Source organism: Hypanus sabinus, chromosome 15, assembly GCF_030144855.1.
Source record: "Hypanus sabinus isolate sHypSab1 chromosome 15, sHypSab1.hap1, whole genome shotgun sequence".
NCBI classification, from domain to species: Eukaryota; Metazoa; Chordata; class Chondrichthyes; order Myliobatiformes; family Dasyatidae; genus Hypanus; species Hypanus sabinus.
The window spans coordinates 38,998,235-39,016,231 of NC_082720.1; the positions used below are offsets into that span (position 1 = coordinate 38,998,235).

Genomic DNA, 17,997 nt, shown 5'->3' on the forward strand with positions numbered 1-17,997 from the left:
AAGCTTCAAGACCTTGGCCTCAATACCTTCCTGTGCAATCCTCAATTTCTCTCTGGCAGACCAGTTAGTTCTGATTGATAGGAATATCTTCTCCACAATCTCCATCAGTACAGGTGCATGAGGCTGTGTGCTTTGCCCTCTGCTCTACCTGTTTCACAAGTCTGTGTGGCCAAGCACAGCTCCAATGCCATATCCAAGTTTGCTGATGATACCACTGTTGTAAGTCGAATCAAAAGTGGTGACAAATCAGTAAATAGGAGGGAGATTGAACATCTGACTGAGTGGTGCCACAACAACCTCCTCTTACTCAATGTCAGCAAGATCAAGCAGCAGATTGTTAACTTCAGGAGGAGGAAATCATAGGTCCATAAGCCAATCCTCATTGAAGGATCAGAGGTGGAGAGGGTCAGCAACTTTAAATTTCTTTGTTATCATTTCAGAGGACCTGTTCTGTACCCAACACACAGATGCAATTAGGAAGGAAGCATGGCAGTGCCTCTACTTAGGAGTTTCTGTAGATTTGGCATAACATTTGTACAGATGTGTAGTGGAGAGTATATTGACTGGCTGTATCACAGCCTAGTATGAAAGCATTAACGCCTTTGATCAGAAAATCCTACAAAAAGTAGTGGATACGGCCCAGTCCATCACGGTAAAGCCCTCCCCATCATTGAGTATGTCTACATGAAACAGCATCTATCATCAGGGACTTCCACCAACCAGGACATACTTAGTTCTTGTTGCAGGGATCAGGAAGGTGGTACAGGAGCCTCAGGACTCACACCATCGGGTTCAAGAACAGTTAATACCCCTCAATCACAAACAAGAGAAAGCCTGCAGATGCTGGAATCTGAGCAACACACACAAAATGTTGGAGGAACTCAACAGGTCTGGCAACATCTATGGAAAAAAGCAGTTGACATTTCAGGCCAAAACCCTTCAGCAGGACTAGAGAAAAAAAACTGAGGAGTAGATTTGATAGGTGGGGAGCGGAGAGAAACACCAGGCAATAGGTGAAACTTGGAGGGGGAGAGATGAAGCAAAGAGCTAGAAAGTTGATTGGTGAAGGAGACAGAAGGCCATGGAAGAAATAAAAATATGTGGGCGGGGGAGTCAGAGGAACACTAGAGGAAGGCGATGGGTGGGCAAGGAGATAACATGAGAGAGGGAAAAGGGGATGGGGAAATGGTGAAGGGAATCGTGGCCTCCTCCACTGTCCTGATATGGCCACATTTAGGTTGGAGGAACCTCGTATTCTGTTTGGGCAGCCTCCAACCTGATGGCATGAACATTGATTTCTCAAACTTCTAGTAATGCCATCCCCCCTCCCCATCTTCACCATTTTCCATCTTCTTTTCCCTCATGTTACCTCTTTGTCCTTTGCCCACCCATCGTGTCCCCCTGGTGCTCCCCCCCTTTTTTAAAAATAAATTCTTTCATGGCCTTCTGTCTCTTTCACTAATCAATTTCCTAGCTCTTTGCTTCATCTCTCCTCCTCCATTTCACCTATCGCCTGGTGTTTCTCTTTCCCCTCACCCCACCTTTCAAATCTACTCAGCTTTTTTTCTTCAGTCCTGAAGGGTTTCGGCCTAAAACACCAACTGCACTTTTCTCCCCATAAATGCTGCCTGGCCTGCTGAGTTCCTCCAGCATTTTGTGTGTTACCCCTCAATCATCAGGCTCTTGAAACAAAGGTGACACCTCCTCTCGCCCCATCACTGAAATGTTCTCACAAGCTAGGGACTCACCTTCAAGGACTCTGCATCTCTTGTTCTCAATTTCATTAATTTATTTATTATTATTTCTTTTTTTTTGTATTTGCACAGTTTGTTGCCTTTTGCACACTTGCGGAATGACCAAGTTGATGCGTTCTTTCCCTTGATTCTACTATGGTTATTATTCTATTATGGAGTTATTGAGCATGCCCACAAGAAAATGAATCTCAGGTGTATACAGTAATTGTAGATGTACTGTGGTAATAAATTTACTTTGAAATTATACTTTGTATAGCCACTAAGGGCATATTAAACTGTTAGGTATATACAGGCTACTTAAAATACCAACAGATAATTGATTGTTAATCTGCAAAGAAAATGATAATTAAACAGTCAGATCCAACAATGAAAACATAAGGAAAACTCAATAATCAAATGCAGAAACTACCTATTCACTATTAAAATACATTTTATTCAGTTTGCTTACAGCATGAAATATCAAAACAGTTATAATTAATTTATGGCAATACAATTTAACCAAAAAAGTTTAACTTAATTAAGTCCAACAGGTCAGATCACTCATTTCTAGAACTGATATTTAAAGATGGTTTCAATACTTATGAGAATTGTCATTTTACTTTAATATGTGCCTTAGCAAAACTCAGTGGTAACCAAGGACAACAGAAAAATATTTTGACTGGGTTAAAGCAAAACTGATTCATTCTCATGAGACATCCATCTTATCTTGTACAGCAGCAAGCAAATCAGCATATTCACTTGGATAAAAGCGTTTGTAAGAGTCAATTTTTTTCCTGATCTGATGTGGCGTGTCCTGGTAATAGTTCATCTCATCTCTTGCCATTGCCTAAGAGGTAAAAAGGTAAAGCATATGCTCAATGGTTCTACATTTAAAACAGACCAGGTCATAATTCAAATCATTAGTATGTTCCAGTTAAAGCGTCAGTTGCTGACCCTATGTTAAAGATTAAAATGATCCAGGTTATAGATTCAATAATATCCAACAGCTGCAGGGATTGTGCAATTGATTCCTACCCACGACCAAGGATAGGATTAGATTTACAATTCCTCAGGAACTACCTGGTCAATCTTATACTTCAGCTTGAGAAAATTTTCGCTTTTGTTCTCCTAGCCTACCAAATACCAAATTTTTTTAAAAATCTCTTCTCCCCAGTAGGATTCTTCCCTCCAAAACACATTAACATTTGGCATTTATTACTTTCCCATCTCATGCTATTAAAAACAAATCAACATTTCTGGTTGCTACAGCAACATTTTCTCCAAGCATGGAGATGGGAGTGCAATTTCAAATTTAACCAATGCCCACTGCAAGCTATTACTTGAAAAAAAAAAGTTTGGCTTGATTGAAACAACTCGGCAGAAATTTATTTGAATTAAAAAATGGTATCCCATTCCAGATTCTCTCACTAGTGGAAATATCTTAATATTTCCTGGCCAATGTTTGGCTTCCTGGCACCTTCTCCCCCTCCAAGTCCAGATTGCGAGTGGTCCACCAGCTGTCAGCTACCAACATTAAAAGACCTTCTCAACACCAGAGTGAAAAAGAGCTGAAATAACTACTGCTGATTCCACCCATCCAAGCTCTGCCTATCAGTATACTTTTTCCTTAAGTACTATACCTTGAAATTATCCTTGTAGTTCTCAATCATATGCCGTACATAGTCAATGAATTCTTTGGAAAGAGTGGACTTGGTCACTTCCGGGAGGCTTGCCTCTGCCTCTAGCTCTGTAGTGGGGAAAAGTGTGTTACATGTTGTACTTTACAATTACTTCATATTTATACATATGGGCAAATAATCTTGCTTGATTACAAGTGACTAACAAAGCAACATTTACTGAATTTAGCATGAATTCCTATACCAAAGTAACAATGTTTAATTTTAGTCTTGCCCTCTGCTAATCCATATACCAAATTCCACACCAATTCATCTTCAACAACTTGCACAAGACAAAGTGAAAGATTATATTGTTGATAATTCAAAATTGAGGATATCCAAGAATAAAAGTTCTGATAATGATACAAACCATTAATGACATATGGCTTAACTACAACTTGCTTTCCATCTGTTGAGGCCACTTCCATTTTCTGTAAAAGAAATTATAGTTTAAATTTTGATATAAATCACTTATAGCAAAATACTAACTCAAGACAAATACTTGTCACAACCTTCTGCTAGGATTCTATCCCCTCCAAATTGAGGTAAAGAAATAGTGCAAAATGTTTTGTTGAGACCTATTTTACCAGTGTGTTTTCAATGTTAATCCACTTATTGCCTACCACACACAGTATGCTAATGAGCATTGCAAGATGCCGTGTAACAGACCAAATATACATACACACTTGCCATACACACTGGGAAAGCACTAGATCCTTTTTCAGACCAAATATCTGAACTAACCAATTGAAGGAAAATAATCCCACTATATGAAAACAGCAACACTCCATGTTACCGCCATTCATTGAATATTTCGTTAAGCTTTAGTATAGCTGGAATAACTCCACAAATCATAAACACAGCAAAACAGATCATGAAGTTTGGGAGGAAAGGAATTATTTGGATGATTGTCCTTAGTATTGGAAGCAGACATGCTATTTTGTGCAATTTTGAATATTTTAAAAGAAAGAAAAGTAACTGACTGTTTAGTTATACAGACCTGTAGGGAAGTATGCAGGCCTCCAGTAAACTTAGCTGCTGTTCAAAGTTGTTGTTGTTTTTTTTTTACAAACACATCACATGGCTACTCCGCCAATTTGGCAGGAAGTGCTGAGAAGCAAGAGTGATTCCCCATTCAAAGTTCTTTATGGAAGCCATTCTTCTTTTATTCCATCTTCAGCACTCACACATTGAATACTTTGGTTTTGGTTGAAGCATCCAGTGAGATATATATGAATTTCAGAACATATGCTTCTTTACAGTCTTTCCCCAAAGCTGCAGGACAAGCACTTCACTCCTTGCGCATGCTTTAACTAAGGTGCCAGAAACTGCCAGATACATTTCATGTCTTCCAGCCCAAGACTACACATTTTTGTAAATACAATTCCAAAAAACCAAAAGGTTGTCATAGCTGAGGGAAGTAGTGGGGATAAGCTCCCACTACCTATTAAATCTCCCAATGGCATGCATCTCAAATGCCTCTGACAACTAAGTCCAACTGCTGGACTTCGCATGCAGCTTAGCTACTAAGCCCGGTGGAACCATTCTTATTGTCAGGAGAAGGGGCAAAGGCAGTTGCTTTGGGCAGATTCAACTCCATCAGCCATGGTTGGCAGCACATCTAGGAGATCTCAAACCTCCACTATCCTGTGGCTATATCCTTTTATGGGGATGGCTTTGGGAGTAAACCCATAGGACCAATCTGGAGCTGGAGTCCTTAAAGCAGTCCTACATTGAGTTAAATGCCGGCTAGCAACTCTTGTGATGCACATAATGTAGACTGCTGGGATGCAGCATCCATGTTGACCCTGACTAATGTACGGCCTTAACAATTCCAAATATAGAGTTGTTGATGACCTCAGTATATGGTATTCCACCAAGAGATCATTTTGAAGGTTCAAGTGCATTTGTGCTCAAAGAAAAGAAAGGGCTAATTGCTTTGAACTTTATCTTAGTGAAGTCAATGAACCTGCAGCAATCCTCTGCAGTGTTTGGTACTAGGGAGTTGACACTGTGAACAGTCTAAGTTGCTGAGACACCATGCCAGTCATTCACAAAAAATTTCTAGGACCCATATAACTCACAGCTACGCTTAATTCTATAATTTGAAATTTAATACCAGGAATACTCCATTGCTAGATTCATTCAAGTGATCTGTTATTTTCTACATAATACTGCATTTTTAAAATTGGAAGGCATGTATGATTGTAATTTCCAGATTATGTTTTCCTATTCTGGAATTCCCACTAGAAGAATTAGTTTTCATACCAATAAACTTATAAGTTACTTAAACACCAGATAAAATTAATTTTTCATTCAAACTGTACTGAACTCAATTCTACTATACTTAATTCAGTGCATGTTAGTTTGAGATGGTCTATATATATTGTTGTGCCAGAATGACCTAAATGGAGGAAAACACTTGCCCCTAATTTCCAATGGCATTACCAGTACCAAATTTCTTAAAAGTACTTAAAGGGGAATTTAAACAAATTATTATTTGAATCATGCATAATTGATCACAACTACAGGTAAAGAGGTTAATTACTATCAGAAGTAGCAGCATTGAAACGTCAAAGCCAAAGTTCACACGCCAAACCCATTTCAGCCAGATTTTGAGCAACTGATTCTCCTGTTGTTCCACACATTTCTTATTTGTGCACTTTAAAACACAATTAGGATTATTTAAACATTGTCACTCAGTTAAACTTCCTTTCAAACTTATTCTAGAACATTACTCATAATTCTACATTATGAGAGGAATAAGTGATACTCCTTTGCAAAATCTTGCTACAAAACATTTTGTATCAAACTTAAGAACCCACAACACTTAAGTTTGTCATTCAAGTCAAGACTGTCGGGACATTAGGCATCAATGCAATTTGAATTCAGATACAGCCTATCAGATCTATCCTGCTAGTCCACCATCTTCAAGTAGTAACTTAGCACTCTTACTTCACCATTACAGAACTTAATAACTCCAGGTGAGAACAAAAGTAACACCACCACAGGAAAACGATATCCAAATTATACGCAAAATCCAGTTGCATATTATCAATACATGGCCAAAAATTCCTGAGAGTACCATTGCCATTAGGATGCGTATTGAGTTTGCCAACTGATAATTCTTAACAAACACATCTTTGATATAATTCTGTGATAAGATGCTGTCAGTTTTTTAAAATTTCAATATCCTCTCTACTTTCCAGTTAATCAAAAGAAACAGTTTTTACTTGATTTATGTTGTCATTTATACAGTGGTATTCAAAAGTTTGGGCACCCCGGTCAAAATTTCTGTTATTGTGATTAGCTAAGCAAGTAAAAGAAGACCTATTTCTAAAAGGCATAAAGTTAAAGAGGGCACATTTCGTTAATATTTTAAGCCAGATTACTTTTTTATTTCCATCTTTTACAGTTTCAAAATAACAAACAAGGAAAAGGGCCCACAGCAAGTTTGGGCACCCTGCATGGTCAGTACTTAGTACACCCCTTTTGGCAAGTATCACAGCTTGTAAATGCTTTTTGCAGCCTGCTAAGAGTCTTTCAATTCTTGTTTGGGGGATTTTCACCCATTCTTCCTTGCAAAAGGCTTCTAGCTCTGTGAGATTCTTGGGCCATCTTGCATGCACTGCTCTTTTGAGGTCTATCCACAGATTTTCAATGATGTTTCGGTCGGGAGACTGTGAGGGCCATGGCAAAACCTTCAGCTTGTGCCTCTTGAGGTAGTCCATTGTAGATTTTGAGGTGTGTTTATGATCATTATCCTGTTGTAGAACCATCCTCTTCTCACCTTCAGCTTTTTTTTTTAAACAGACGGTGTGATGTTTTGTTCCAGAATTTTCTGATATTTATCTGAATTCATTCTTCCATCTACCAGTGAAATGTTCCTTGTGCCACTGGCTACAACACAGACCCAAAATATGATTATTCCACCCCCATGCTTAACAGTTGGAGAGGTGTTCTTTTCATGAAATTCTGTACTTTTTTTCTCCAAACATACCTTTGCTCATTGCGGCCAAAAAGTTCTATTTTAACTTCATCAGTCCACAGGACTTGTTTCCAAAATGCATCTGCCTCGTTTAGATGTTCCTTTGCAAACTTCTGATGCTGAATTTTGTGGTGAGGACACAGGAAAGGTTTTCTTCTGATGTCTCTTCCATGAAGGTAATTGTTGTGCAGGTGTCGCTGCACAGTAGAACAGTGCACCACCACTCCACAGTCTGCTAAATCTTCCTGAAGGTCTTTTGCAGTCAAACGAAGGTTTTGATTCGCCTATCTAGCAATCCTATGAGCAGTTCTCTCGGAAAATTTTCCTGGTCTTCCAGACCTCAACTTGATCTCCACTGTTCCTGTTAACTGCCATTTAATGACGTTATGAACTGAGGAAACGGCTACCTGAAAACGCTTTGCTATCTTCTTATAGCCTTCTGCTTTGTGGGCATCATTTATTTTAATTTTCAGAGTGCTATGCAGCTGCTTAGAGGAGCCCATGGCTGCTGATTGTTGGGACAAGGTTTGAGGAGTCAGAGTATTTATAAAGCTTTGAAATTTGCATCATCTGGACTTCCCTAATGATGATTGTGAACAAGCCATAGCTCTAACAAGCTAATTAAGGTCTGAGACCTCGGTAAAAGTTATCTGAGAGCTCAAATCTTTTGGGGTGCCCAAACTTTTGCATGGTGTTCCTTTCCTTTTTTTCCACTCTAAAATCGCACAAAACAAAAATAATACACTAACCTTGCCTAAAATGTTGAAAAGAATGTTTCATCTTTAACGTTATGACTTTTGGAGATCAGTTCATCTTCTAATCACTTAACTATTCACAGTTACAGAAATTTTGACCAGGGGTGCCCAAACCTTTGCATGCCACTGTATATAGGCAAGTTTCAAGTGTACTTTAATAATCAGATTTTATGAACAATATAAACTGATGAATGTATGAAATAATTTGTGACAAACCAATGCAAGTCACGTAATCGGGGCATCCTGGAACATTACCCTTAGTCTGTAGCTTTTGCACAACTGAGAGCGCATGCATTTAAGGTGAGAGGCAATTAAGTTGAAAGAAGATATGTGGAGCAAACTCTTTTGTTAAAAAAAAGAAGTGGGTGCCTGGAACAGCAGTAAGGTGAATATGACAGAGGCATTTAAAGTGCAGGAAATGGAACAATATATACATTTTGTATAGGTAGAAGGATTCAGTTTAGTTGGCCATTTGATTACTATTAGTTTAGCTAAAACTATGGGCCAAAGGGCCTGTTGCTATTCCACACTGTTCTATTAAATATTACAACATAATAAATAATATTTTGGAAAGAACAGAAACACATACCTTAGTTTTCTTAATAGGAAGTGTGCGATTTGGATCACACGCCAAACCCATTTCAGCCAGATTTTGAGTAACTGATTTCCTGTTGTTCCACGCATTTCTTATTTGTGCACTTTAAAACACAATTAGGATTATTTAAACATTATCACTCAGTTAAACTTACTTTGAAACTTACTCTATATTACTTATAATTCTAGATTATGAGAGGAATAAGTGATACTCCTTTGCAAAATCTTGCTACAAAACATTTTATATTTAAAACATTTTCAAACTTAAGAACCCTGCTCCAACTTATCAATTTAGAAGATCAATTACAAAAAGATCAAAATTATCAAGGAGAAACAAAAGAAACAAGATGCTGGACATGCTCAGTAGGATCTATAATCTCTGTTACAGACAAAGGAATGTTCATTAGCACTTGAAATCAGAGCTTAAAAATTAACTAAATATGAAAAATAAAATGGGAATAATAGAGGGAGGGCAACTGCAGGCTGAAGATTATCACACAAAAGTAAAACATGCAAATGAAACCGATGGGCGGGTGTACCAGAAGAGGTGCTGAGGAACAGCACCACAATCTGAAATTGTTACATTCAACAGTTCAAACTTTTCAGAGAAATGGTATTTTACAATGCACGTACAAACACAAAAGAGCAGAATCTGCTAGACACTCTTCAACCGTCTTTTCTGAAATGCACTCCAATGTTGGTTTCCTTGTGGAGTCCAGCACTGGATCACTCAGTTGCAACAACTACTACGGGAAAAACGTATCACTTAAATGACCCACACCAACACCACCTTTATTCACTGGAAGACAAGCAACTGCAAGGAACCAAAAAAAAAAGTGGAATAATTTACAGTTTGGTATGAGTTGCCCCATTATCCTGGATAATGGACTACCTGACTGGCAAACCAGTTTGTGCACCTTCAGAGCTGTGTATCAGACATGGCTATAAGCAGCAATGGGGCACCACAAGGGACTGTACTGGTTCCCTTCCTGCTCACACCTGTATACCTTGCATTTTAGACACAACACTGACTTATGTCATCTGCAGAAATTCTCTGATGACTCAGCAATAGCTGGGTGTACAAACAGAGGACGGGAGGAAGAATAAAAGGCCCTGGTGGAGGACTTTGTCAAATGGTGCAAGTAGAATCAACTGTAGCTCAATATTAGTAAGACAAAAGGAGATGGTGATAGACTTTAGGAATACTAAGCCTGCATTGCTCCCTGTTACTATTGATAGTGAGGACATGGATGTGGTGAGGACCTGGGGGTGAACCTGGATGATGGACTTGACTGGAGCACCAGCAACGAGGCTGTATACAAGAAGAGCCAGAGTCGCCTCTACTTCCTGAGGAGACTGAGGTCCTTTGGAGCATACAGGCCTCTCCTTCAAATGATCTACCAGTCTGCTGTCACCAGTACAATATTCTATGCAGTGGTGTGCTGGGGCAATGGCATCAATGAGGGTAATGACAAAAGGCTCTGTAAACGGATTAGACTGGCTGGCTCTGTTATAGGAATTAAACTGGACACACTGGAGGCTGTGGTAGAACAAAGGACCCCAAGGCAAATCATGGCAATTCTGAACAATGTTTCTCACCCTCTGCATGCCACCTTGACTGAACAGAGAAGCACTTTTAGTAATAGACTAAAGGCTGATTTATACTTGTGCGTATGGGCTACACCGTAGCCCTGATTTTCACCTCTGCGTCGTTCTACACCATAGCAAGCATGCGTTGGTGTGAGCCAAAACGCTAGTTGGTGGTGGGGTTTCTATGCTACTGTGTTGAGTTTCTTTGTGAGAGACATGGACGAGGAAGTGCATTTCAAACATTTTCACATGTCGGCAGGTAGATTTGACGATTTGGTTCATCTATTTTGCATTGATGTACAGACATGGCGGATAAGAAGCAACCGGAACTGCGTAGGAGGAAATGCGATGCTATCAAGTGGACCAATTACAGTTGTTGCGGTCTGCAACACACACAAAATGCTGGTGGAACGCAGCAGGCCAGGCAGCATCTATAGGAAGAAGCACTGTCGACGTTTCGGGCCGAGACCCTTCGTCAGCTCTAACTGAAAGGAAAGATAGTAAGAGATTTGAAAGTAAGGAGGGGGGGGGGAAGGGGAAATGCGAAATGATAGGAGAAGACCGGAGGGGGCGGGGTGAACTGAGAGCCGGAAAGGTGCTTGGCAAAAGGGATAGAGCTGGAGAAGGGAAAGGATCATAGGACGGGAGGGCTAGGGCGAAAGAAAGGGGGAGGGGAGCACCAGAGGGAGATGGAGAACAGGCAGAGTGATGGGCAGAAAGAGAGAAAAAAGGAGGGGGAAAAAACCTAAATATTTCAGGGATAAGGGTTCCTCTTGTCTTCACCTACCACCCCACCACCCTCCAGGTCCAACGTGTAATTCTCTATAACTTCTGCCACCTCTAACGGGATCCCATTACCAAGCACATCTTTCCCTCCCCCCCACTTCTGCTTTCCTCAGGGATCGCTCCCCATGCAACTCCCTTGTCCATTCATCCCCACCATCCCTTCCCACCAATCTCCCTCCTGGCACTTACCCTTGTAAGCGGAACAAGTGCTACACCTGCCCTTACACTTCCTCCCTCACCACCATTCAGGGCCCCAGAGAGTCTCTCCAGGTGAGGCGACAGTTCACCTGTGAGTCAGCTGGTGTGGTATACTGTGTCTGGTGCTCCCGGTGTGGCCTTTTATATATTGGTGAGACCTGACGCAGACTAGGAGACCATTTCGCTGAACACCTATACTCAGTCCGCCAAAGAAAGCAGGATCTCCCAGTGGCAACACATTTTAATTCCACATCTCATTCCCATTCTGATATGTCTATCCATGGCCTCCTCTACTGTCAAGATGAAGCCACACTCAGGTTGGAGGAACTACACCTTATATACTGGCTGGGTAGCCTCCAACCTGATGGCATGAACATTGACTTCACTAACTTCTGTTAATGCCCCTCCTCCGCTTCTTACCCCATCCCTAATATACTTAGTTTTCCCCCCTCCTCTTTTTTTTTCTCTCTCTGCCCATCACTCTGCCTGTTCTCTATCTCCCTCTGGTGCTCCCCTCCCCCTTTCTTTCTCCCTATGCCTCCCGTCCCATGATCCTTTCCCTTCGCTAGCTCTGTATCCCTTTTGCCAATCACGTTTCCGACTCTCAGCTTCACTTCACCCCACCCCCTCCGGTCTTCTCCCTATCATTTCGCATTTCCCCTCCCCCTCCTACTTTCAAATCTCTTACTATCTTTCCTTTCAGTTAGTCATGATGAAGGGTCTTGGCCCAAAACGTCGACAGTGCTTTTCCCTATAGATGCTGCCTGACCTGCTGCGTTCCACCAGCGTTTTGTGTGTGTTGCTTGAATTTCCAGCATCTGCAGATTTCCTCATGTTGCGGTCTGCGTCGCTGTGACGCTTGAGTTACTTTTTGGGGGAGGGGCACGTCACCCTATGATGTAGGTATGGCGTAGGGTATGCGGTACCTACAACGTACATGCAACGCACAAGTATAAATCAGCCTTAAGACAATACTCTGCTCCAAAGAGTGCTATACGAGGACATTCTTAACGTCAGCCATTAAGTTTTATAATGAGTCAACCTATAGCCAGGGAAGTGATGACTCCTCCCATTAGATGGTTTGTTGTAACTTTTTTTTTTAATTCTTTCTAATTCTCTTCTAATATTTATATCTGTGCACTGTAATTTCCCACAGATCAATACAGTACCTATCTATCTAGGTGTTGGAGACTTTGGAGAGGGTATAGAAGTTTACCAGGACGCCAACATGTGTTATAAAGAGGTTAAACAAACTAATCACAAAATAGAAGATCTGCAGAAACTGGAAATTCAAGCAACACACACAAAATGCTGGAGGAAGTTAGCAGGCCAGGCAGCATCTATCGAAAAAAAAGTACAATCGGTGTTACAGGCACACGGAAATGCAGAGAAAGGAGATATATGAACCACATGCCGGCGCAAGGAATGAGCATAATCAGGCTTCATTATCTTAATTAATCTGGTGCAACATCATGGACTGGAGGGCCCTGTTCTTGTGCTTATATAGTTCTACATTTCAGGGTTTGTTTTAAATTTGTGTTTAGTGATACCAGGTGCTGCATTAGCTATAAAGAACTTATCAAAGATTGCATTTAGAGCTACATAAATGCAAGTTTGCTTCCCAGTCCCATTGCACCACAGTTCCCCATTCCTGACATCTTAAGTCTGTTAAGGGTGACTTGTTTCTACTCCTGTTCCATGGACCTGAGGAGACTGCAAAGGCCAATTTATATTCTGTAGCCTTTACTACAAGTGGGGTAGATGCCACCACATGTTAAGGTAGTTTGTGAACAATGCACTCTGCTGTCTACACAGGGTTTATGTGTGCTCTCAATGCATGGTGTTCTCAGTTCTCAGTGCTATCCTGAATGCTTCTCCTTAATTCTTGGTAGTCTGCCGTGAAACTGCATGCCCCTTCTACCCCACCCCCCCCCATACCTCTATCCAAAGAAGCTTTGAGAACACATACCTTCTGTCCATCTGATGTACACTTCATTGAATTCTGAAATGAATTTTTGTTTTAAGAGCTCGTAAAGGATATAGCTTGCCCAATATAGCCAACCAAGCACAATTAGATCATCAATGCTGGGAATGTCAGCTTGCTTTTCCTTTCATTGGGAGTAGAGGATTTTGCAAGAACAAACACGGGTCATATCTCTCAAGCACCAAAGTGCCTACTGTAGATTGATGAAATCTCCGATCATAGCTGCCCAAGAAACCACAAGCATTTTGCCAGGTTTAAAGTCAGTTGACCAAATGCTATATTTTCTCACTACCAGTGATGGTAATCAGAGTCAGGCTGGTGGTCCATTTGCCCCCACAGGTCTCAATATGTGGACTTTGATGGAGAAATGGTGGTATACAACAGGGTTAGATTAGTTGAGCACTTGTTTATGGATGCTGAGCACTAGGTCGACCTTCCTGTTTACCTCTGGATAGGTATGTACACTGGCATCATCTGGGTACTGTAACCTGACTACTGAGGTAGGTGTGACCTTGGAGCTCCAGTAGAGACAACACAGTTTGAACAGTTTCCCATTAGTGCTGTAAATTAGTTGCATCTAGTAGGAAGCTTGTGGAAGGAAATATGCAGCTTATGGCACTAAAGATCGTCCCAACAATTTTCTCAATTATGCAACCTTGCTTAACAGCAGTCCACATGGATACTGGTTGTATTGTAGACTTCACAATAAAGACCATGGCTTGAATGTGATCATGAAGCAAGTATAACCATGAAGACACATTTCTGCATTCAGCTAAATATGAGGGTGCCCAACTCACTCCATGACTTTGTCTTGGATGGAGAAGACACTGTACGGTGACTGCTGCAGCTCTCTGCCTTTCTTTAGTTCCTATTTAAAGGGCTGCAATTACTCAGGTTGCTTTGATTTAAACAAGTTGCAGGTATCAACTGCCAAAATAGTGACTACTTTCAAGTACTCATATAGCTCACCAAATCAAACATTTTCCTTTACGAGGGGTGATTGATATGTTTGTGGCCTAGGTAGAAGGAGTCAATTTTAGAAAATCTCTAAAATTGTGGAGCATACAGACCTTGGACCTTCAGAAAGTGTCCACAGACCACTGATTGATAAGTTTGTAGGAGATGAGTTATACAGCTCTTGTTACATGCACATGCAGATTAACTCTTTGAGTGATTATGCAGAAAGTTTGAAGCTTAATAACTCATCTCTTTTTACCTTAGGCCACAAACTTATCAATCACCTCGATGAGTCATTAACTGATGAGTTATTAACTTCAAACTTTCTGCATAATCACTGAAAGATTTGAACTGCATGTGCATCTGAAGGGAGCTGTATAACTCATCTCCTTCTACCTTAGGCTATAAACTTATCAATCACCCACCTGTGAACACTTTCTAGAGGTCCAAGATCCATATGCTCCACGACCGCTGAACTAAGTGTGTAAATGTAGGAGGGGACAATGTTGAAAAATAAATGTGCTACGTTTTCTAAAATTGACTCCAAAATTGACTTTCACTAGTCTTGGTTGGTGTGGCTGTAACGAAACCCAATTTCCCTCGGGATCACTAAGTATGTCTGTCTGTCTGTCATTCTACCTTAGGCCACCCCTCATATTTCTCAGAGAAAATTAAATGATAAAAAACTTCATTACCTCACTAATTGTCTTGTGAAACCCGCAGTAAACTCAACTGGGAGAAATGGAACTTACAACACTTCAAGAATTCAGATTTGCAGTTTGTTGTAACACACAAAAGCATACCAAAATACAAACAACAGGATCATTCACACATCAAACCACTATAAATAACTCAAAACTAATCTATAAATTTTAATGTGATAAGTGATTTAATTATCAGACATATAATCTAAAGGTCTGGATAACAATTCCAAGAAACGAGTTAAATGTTCAACATGTACATAGTAAATGACAGGACACTTAGGAGCAATCTCAGGATGCAAGTCCATAGTTCTCTGAAAGCAGTAATACAAAACAGATAGGATGGTATAGAAGTGTACATCATGCTTGCCTTCATCTATCAAGGAGTTCAGTAAAACAGTCAGAAAATCATGTTGCAGCTGTACAAAACTTTGATCAGGAGTAGTGTGTGCAGTTCTGGTCACCACATTACAGGAAAGAATTGGCTCTGAAGAAGTGCAGAGGTTCTCTCAGATGCTGCTAGATGCTCTCAGAGGGTATTAGTTACAAAGAGAAGACCATAAGATATTGGAGCAGAATTAGGCCATTTGGCCCATCATGTCTGCTCTACCATTTCATCATGACTGATCCATTTCCCTCTCAATCCCAATCTCCTGCATTCTCCCATATTGCTTCATGCCCTGACTAATCAAGAATCTATCAACATCTGCCTTAAACATACATAAAGACTGGGCCTCCACAGCCACTCTATGACAATGAATTCCACAGAGGCCCTGTGGCAATGAATTCCACAGATTCACCACTCTCTGACTAAAGAAGTTCCTCATCACTGTTCTAAATGGACATCCCTCTATTCTGAGGCTGTGTCCTCTGGTCTTAGACTCCCCCACCATAGGAAACATGCTCTCCCCATAAACTATCACAGTCTTTCAAAATTCAATAGCTTTCAATGAGATCCTCCCACATTCTTCTGAATTCTAGTGAGTACAGGCCCAGAGCTGTCAAATGCTCCTCACACAAGTCGTTCAATCTTAAGAATCATTTTTGTAAACCTTCTTAGAATCCTCTCCAATGTCAGCACATCTTTTCTTACATAAGGGGCCCAAACTGCTCACAATACTCCAAGAAAGGCCTCACCAGTGCCTTCTAAAACCTCAATATTACATCCTCACTTCTATATTCTCGTCCTCTTGAAATAAATGCTAACTTTGCATTTGCCTTCTTCACCACCGATTCAATTTGCAAATTGGGGAATCCAGCTCAAGGACTCCCAAGACCCTTTGCACCTCAGCTTTTTGAATTTTCTCACCATTTAGAAAGTAGTGTATACTTTTTATTTCTTCTACCAAATTGCATACTCATACACTTACTGAAACTGTATGCCATCTACCTCTTCTTTGCCCATTCTCCTAATTTCTATTAAGTCCTTCTGTAGCCTTTCTGCTTCCTCAAAACTACCAAGTTGGACAAATTTGGACATTTTCACTGGAGTGTCAGGAACTGAGGGGCAACATAATCGAATTATATAAATCATAGATAGAGTTGATAATCACAGTCTTTTCGTCGTTGTCGTGGCTATCCCTCGAGGTTCAGGATGATGGTCTTCATTCCATTTCCACAGAGCAAAGACGCCTATGCGTGTATTTGTTTAACATGTACTTGATGTTGCACTCCAAGAAGCAAACAATACTTCACAAATCAACCAACTGATTCCAATGGCATGGAAACCACGATGACTGGAGCTGATGGATTTGTTGCAGCCTTCATCCGCCTTCACAGCCATTGAGTTTGAAGTAACTTCGTCCGCCTGTTCCATTGTTGAGAGTTGGTTGGACTGTTCGTTGTCAGGGACCTCACCCTCGACTTTACCACCATGGGTGACCCTACCAGGAGCATAGCTCCAGACGTCATCGCTCTCGGGATCTCAAGACCACACAAGCTTCACCACCTTGACAAGGTAACAATCCACTGAGAAGTGGACCTAGGTTGGAAATGCCAATACTAGACGGCATAGCTTACAGTGGGGGGGGGGGGGGGGGGGGAGTTTAAAGGGAATTTCCATGGCAAGATTTTCTTTTACACAGGGAGTGGTAGGTCCCTTGAACACACTGTCAAGCACTGGAAGCAGATATGAAAGTAAAGTTTAAAAGCATTTAGATAGGAAGATGAACTGACAGGGAATTTACATATTTAGACCATACACAGGCAGATACACTGGCATCATGTTTGGCATAGACATCTTAAGCCAAAGGACCTGGTCCTGTGTTGTGCTGTTGCATTTTATGGTGTAGTACTAAGTTGATATGTTACTTGAGAGAGCACCCGTGGAGCTGACCCTTATGTTTCCTATGAAATGGCTCAGATAACCACTTAGATTCTAAACACCACAAATATTAGGGAGGGGATCAGCTAGTGTTGACCTAGGAATTGTAATCAAAGACCACAAAGCTCTTCCCACCTTAACTGGTCTTACAAAGTCTCCCTCATAAACATGTGGGAACTGATTTTCGGATCGAACTGCCTCACAGACCGACCAGACTCAGAATCACGCCTTACTAAGACTCATCTAATATAATGCCCGCGCTTGCCCCAGTCCAAAGGTAAGGCAGAACCACAGAAGATGGTACAATTATGTAAAGGCTCCGCCTGCCCCAGAACACTAAGGGAATCAAAAGCAGCCGCGTTTTATTTTCCGTCTGGCAATCGAACGTTTCTGTTTGAAGTGAGTTTTATGAGAAGATTCCTGCAATGTTAAAGGACCGCGTGTTGCCCGCCACTCTCGCTCACCACTCGATCCGGGGCGCCGCCTTCTTCGCCATCCTCCTCTTTAGCTTTTTCCGATTTGCCTTGTAGTCGAACTTTTTCCTCCTGGTTTTACCTTTGGCTTTCGGCATCCTGCTGCAAATCCCACACCTTGCCAAAGGGCCGAGAAACCTCGCTCACTCAACGACGCGACCGACCCACCTTTCAACTTTGACCTCCGACCGCCCTGCGCCGTCCCCCCGCGAAGGTAGAAACAATCCCAGCACAAATAA

General features: G+C 41.1%; 1 protein-coding gene across 1 annotated transcript; it reads right to left on the reverse strand.

Moving 5' to 3' along the window:
* Positions 1 to 2,166: 2,166 nt before the first annotated feature.
* nop16 (NOP16 nucleolar protein homolog (yeast)) lies at positions 2,167 to 17,945 on the reverse strand. Its single transcript, XM_059990238.1, has 5 exons — positions 17,750 to 17,945; positions 8,742 to 8,850; positions 3,780 to 3,840; positions 3,374 to 3,480; positions 2,167 to 2,580 (listed from the first exon to the last, which is right to left on the reverse strand). The coding sequence occupies exons 1-5, from the start codon at positions 17,854 to 17,856 to the stop codon at positions 2,440 to 2,442; spliced, it is 525 nt and encodes a 174-aa protein (XP_059846221.1). The 5' UTR covers positions 17,857 to 17,945; the 3' UTR covers positions 2,167 to 2,439.
* Between the last annotated feature and the right edge of the window lie 52 nt (positions 17,946 to 17,997).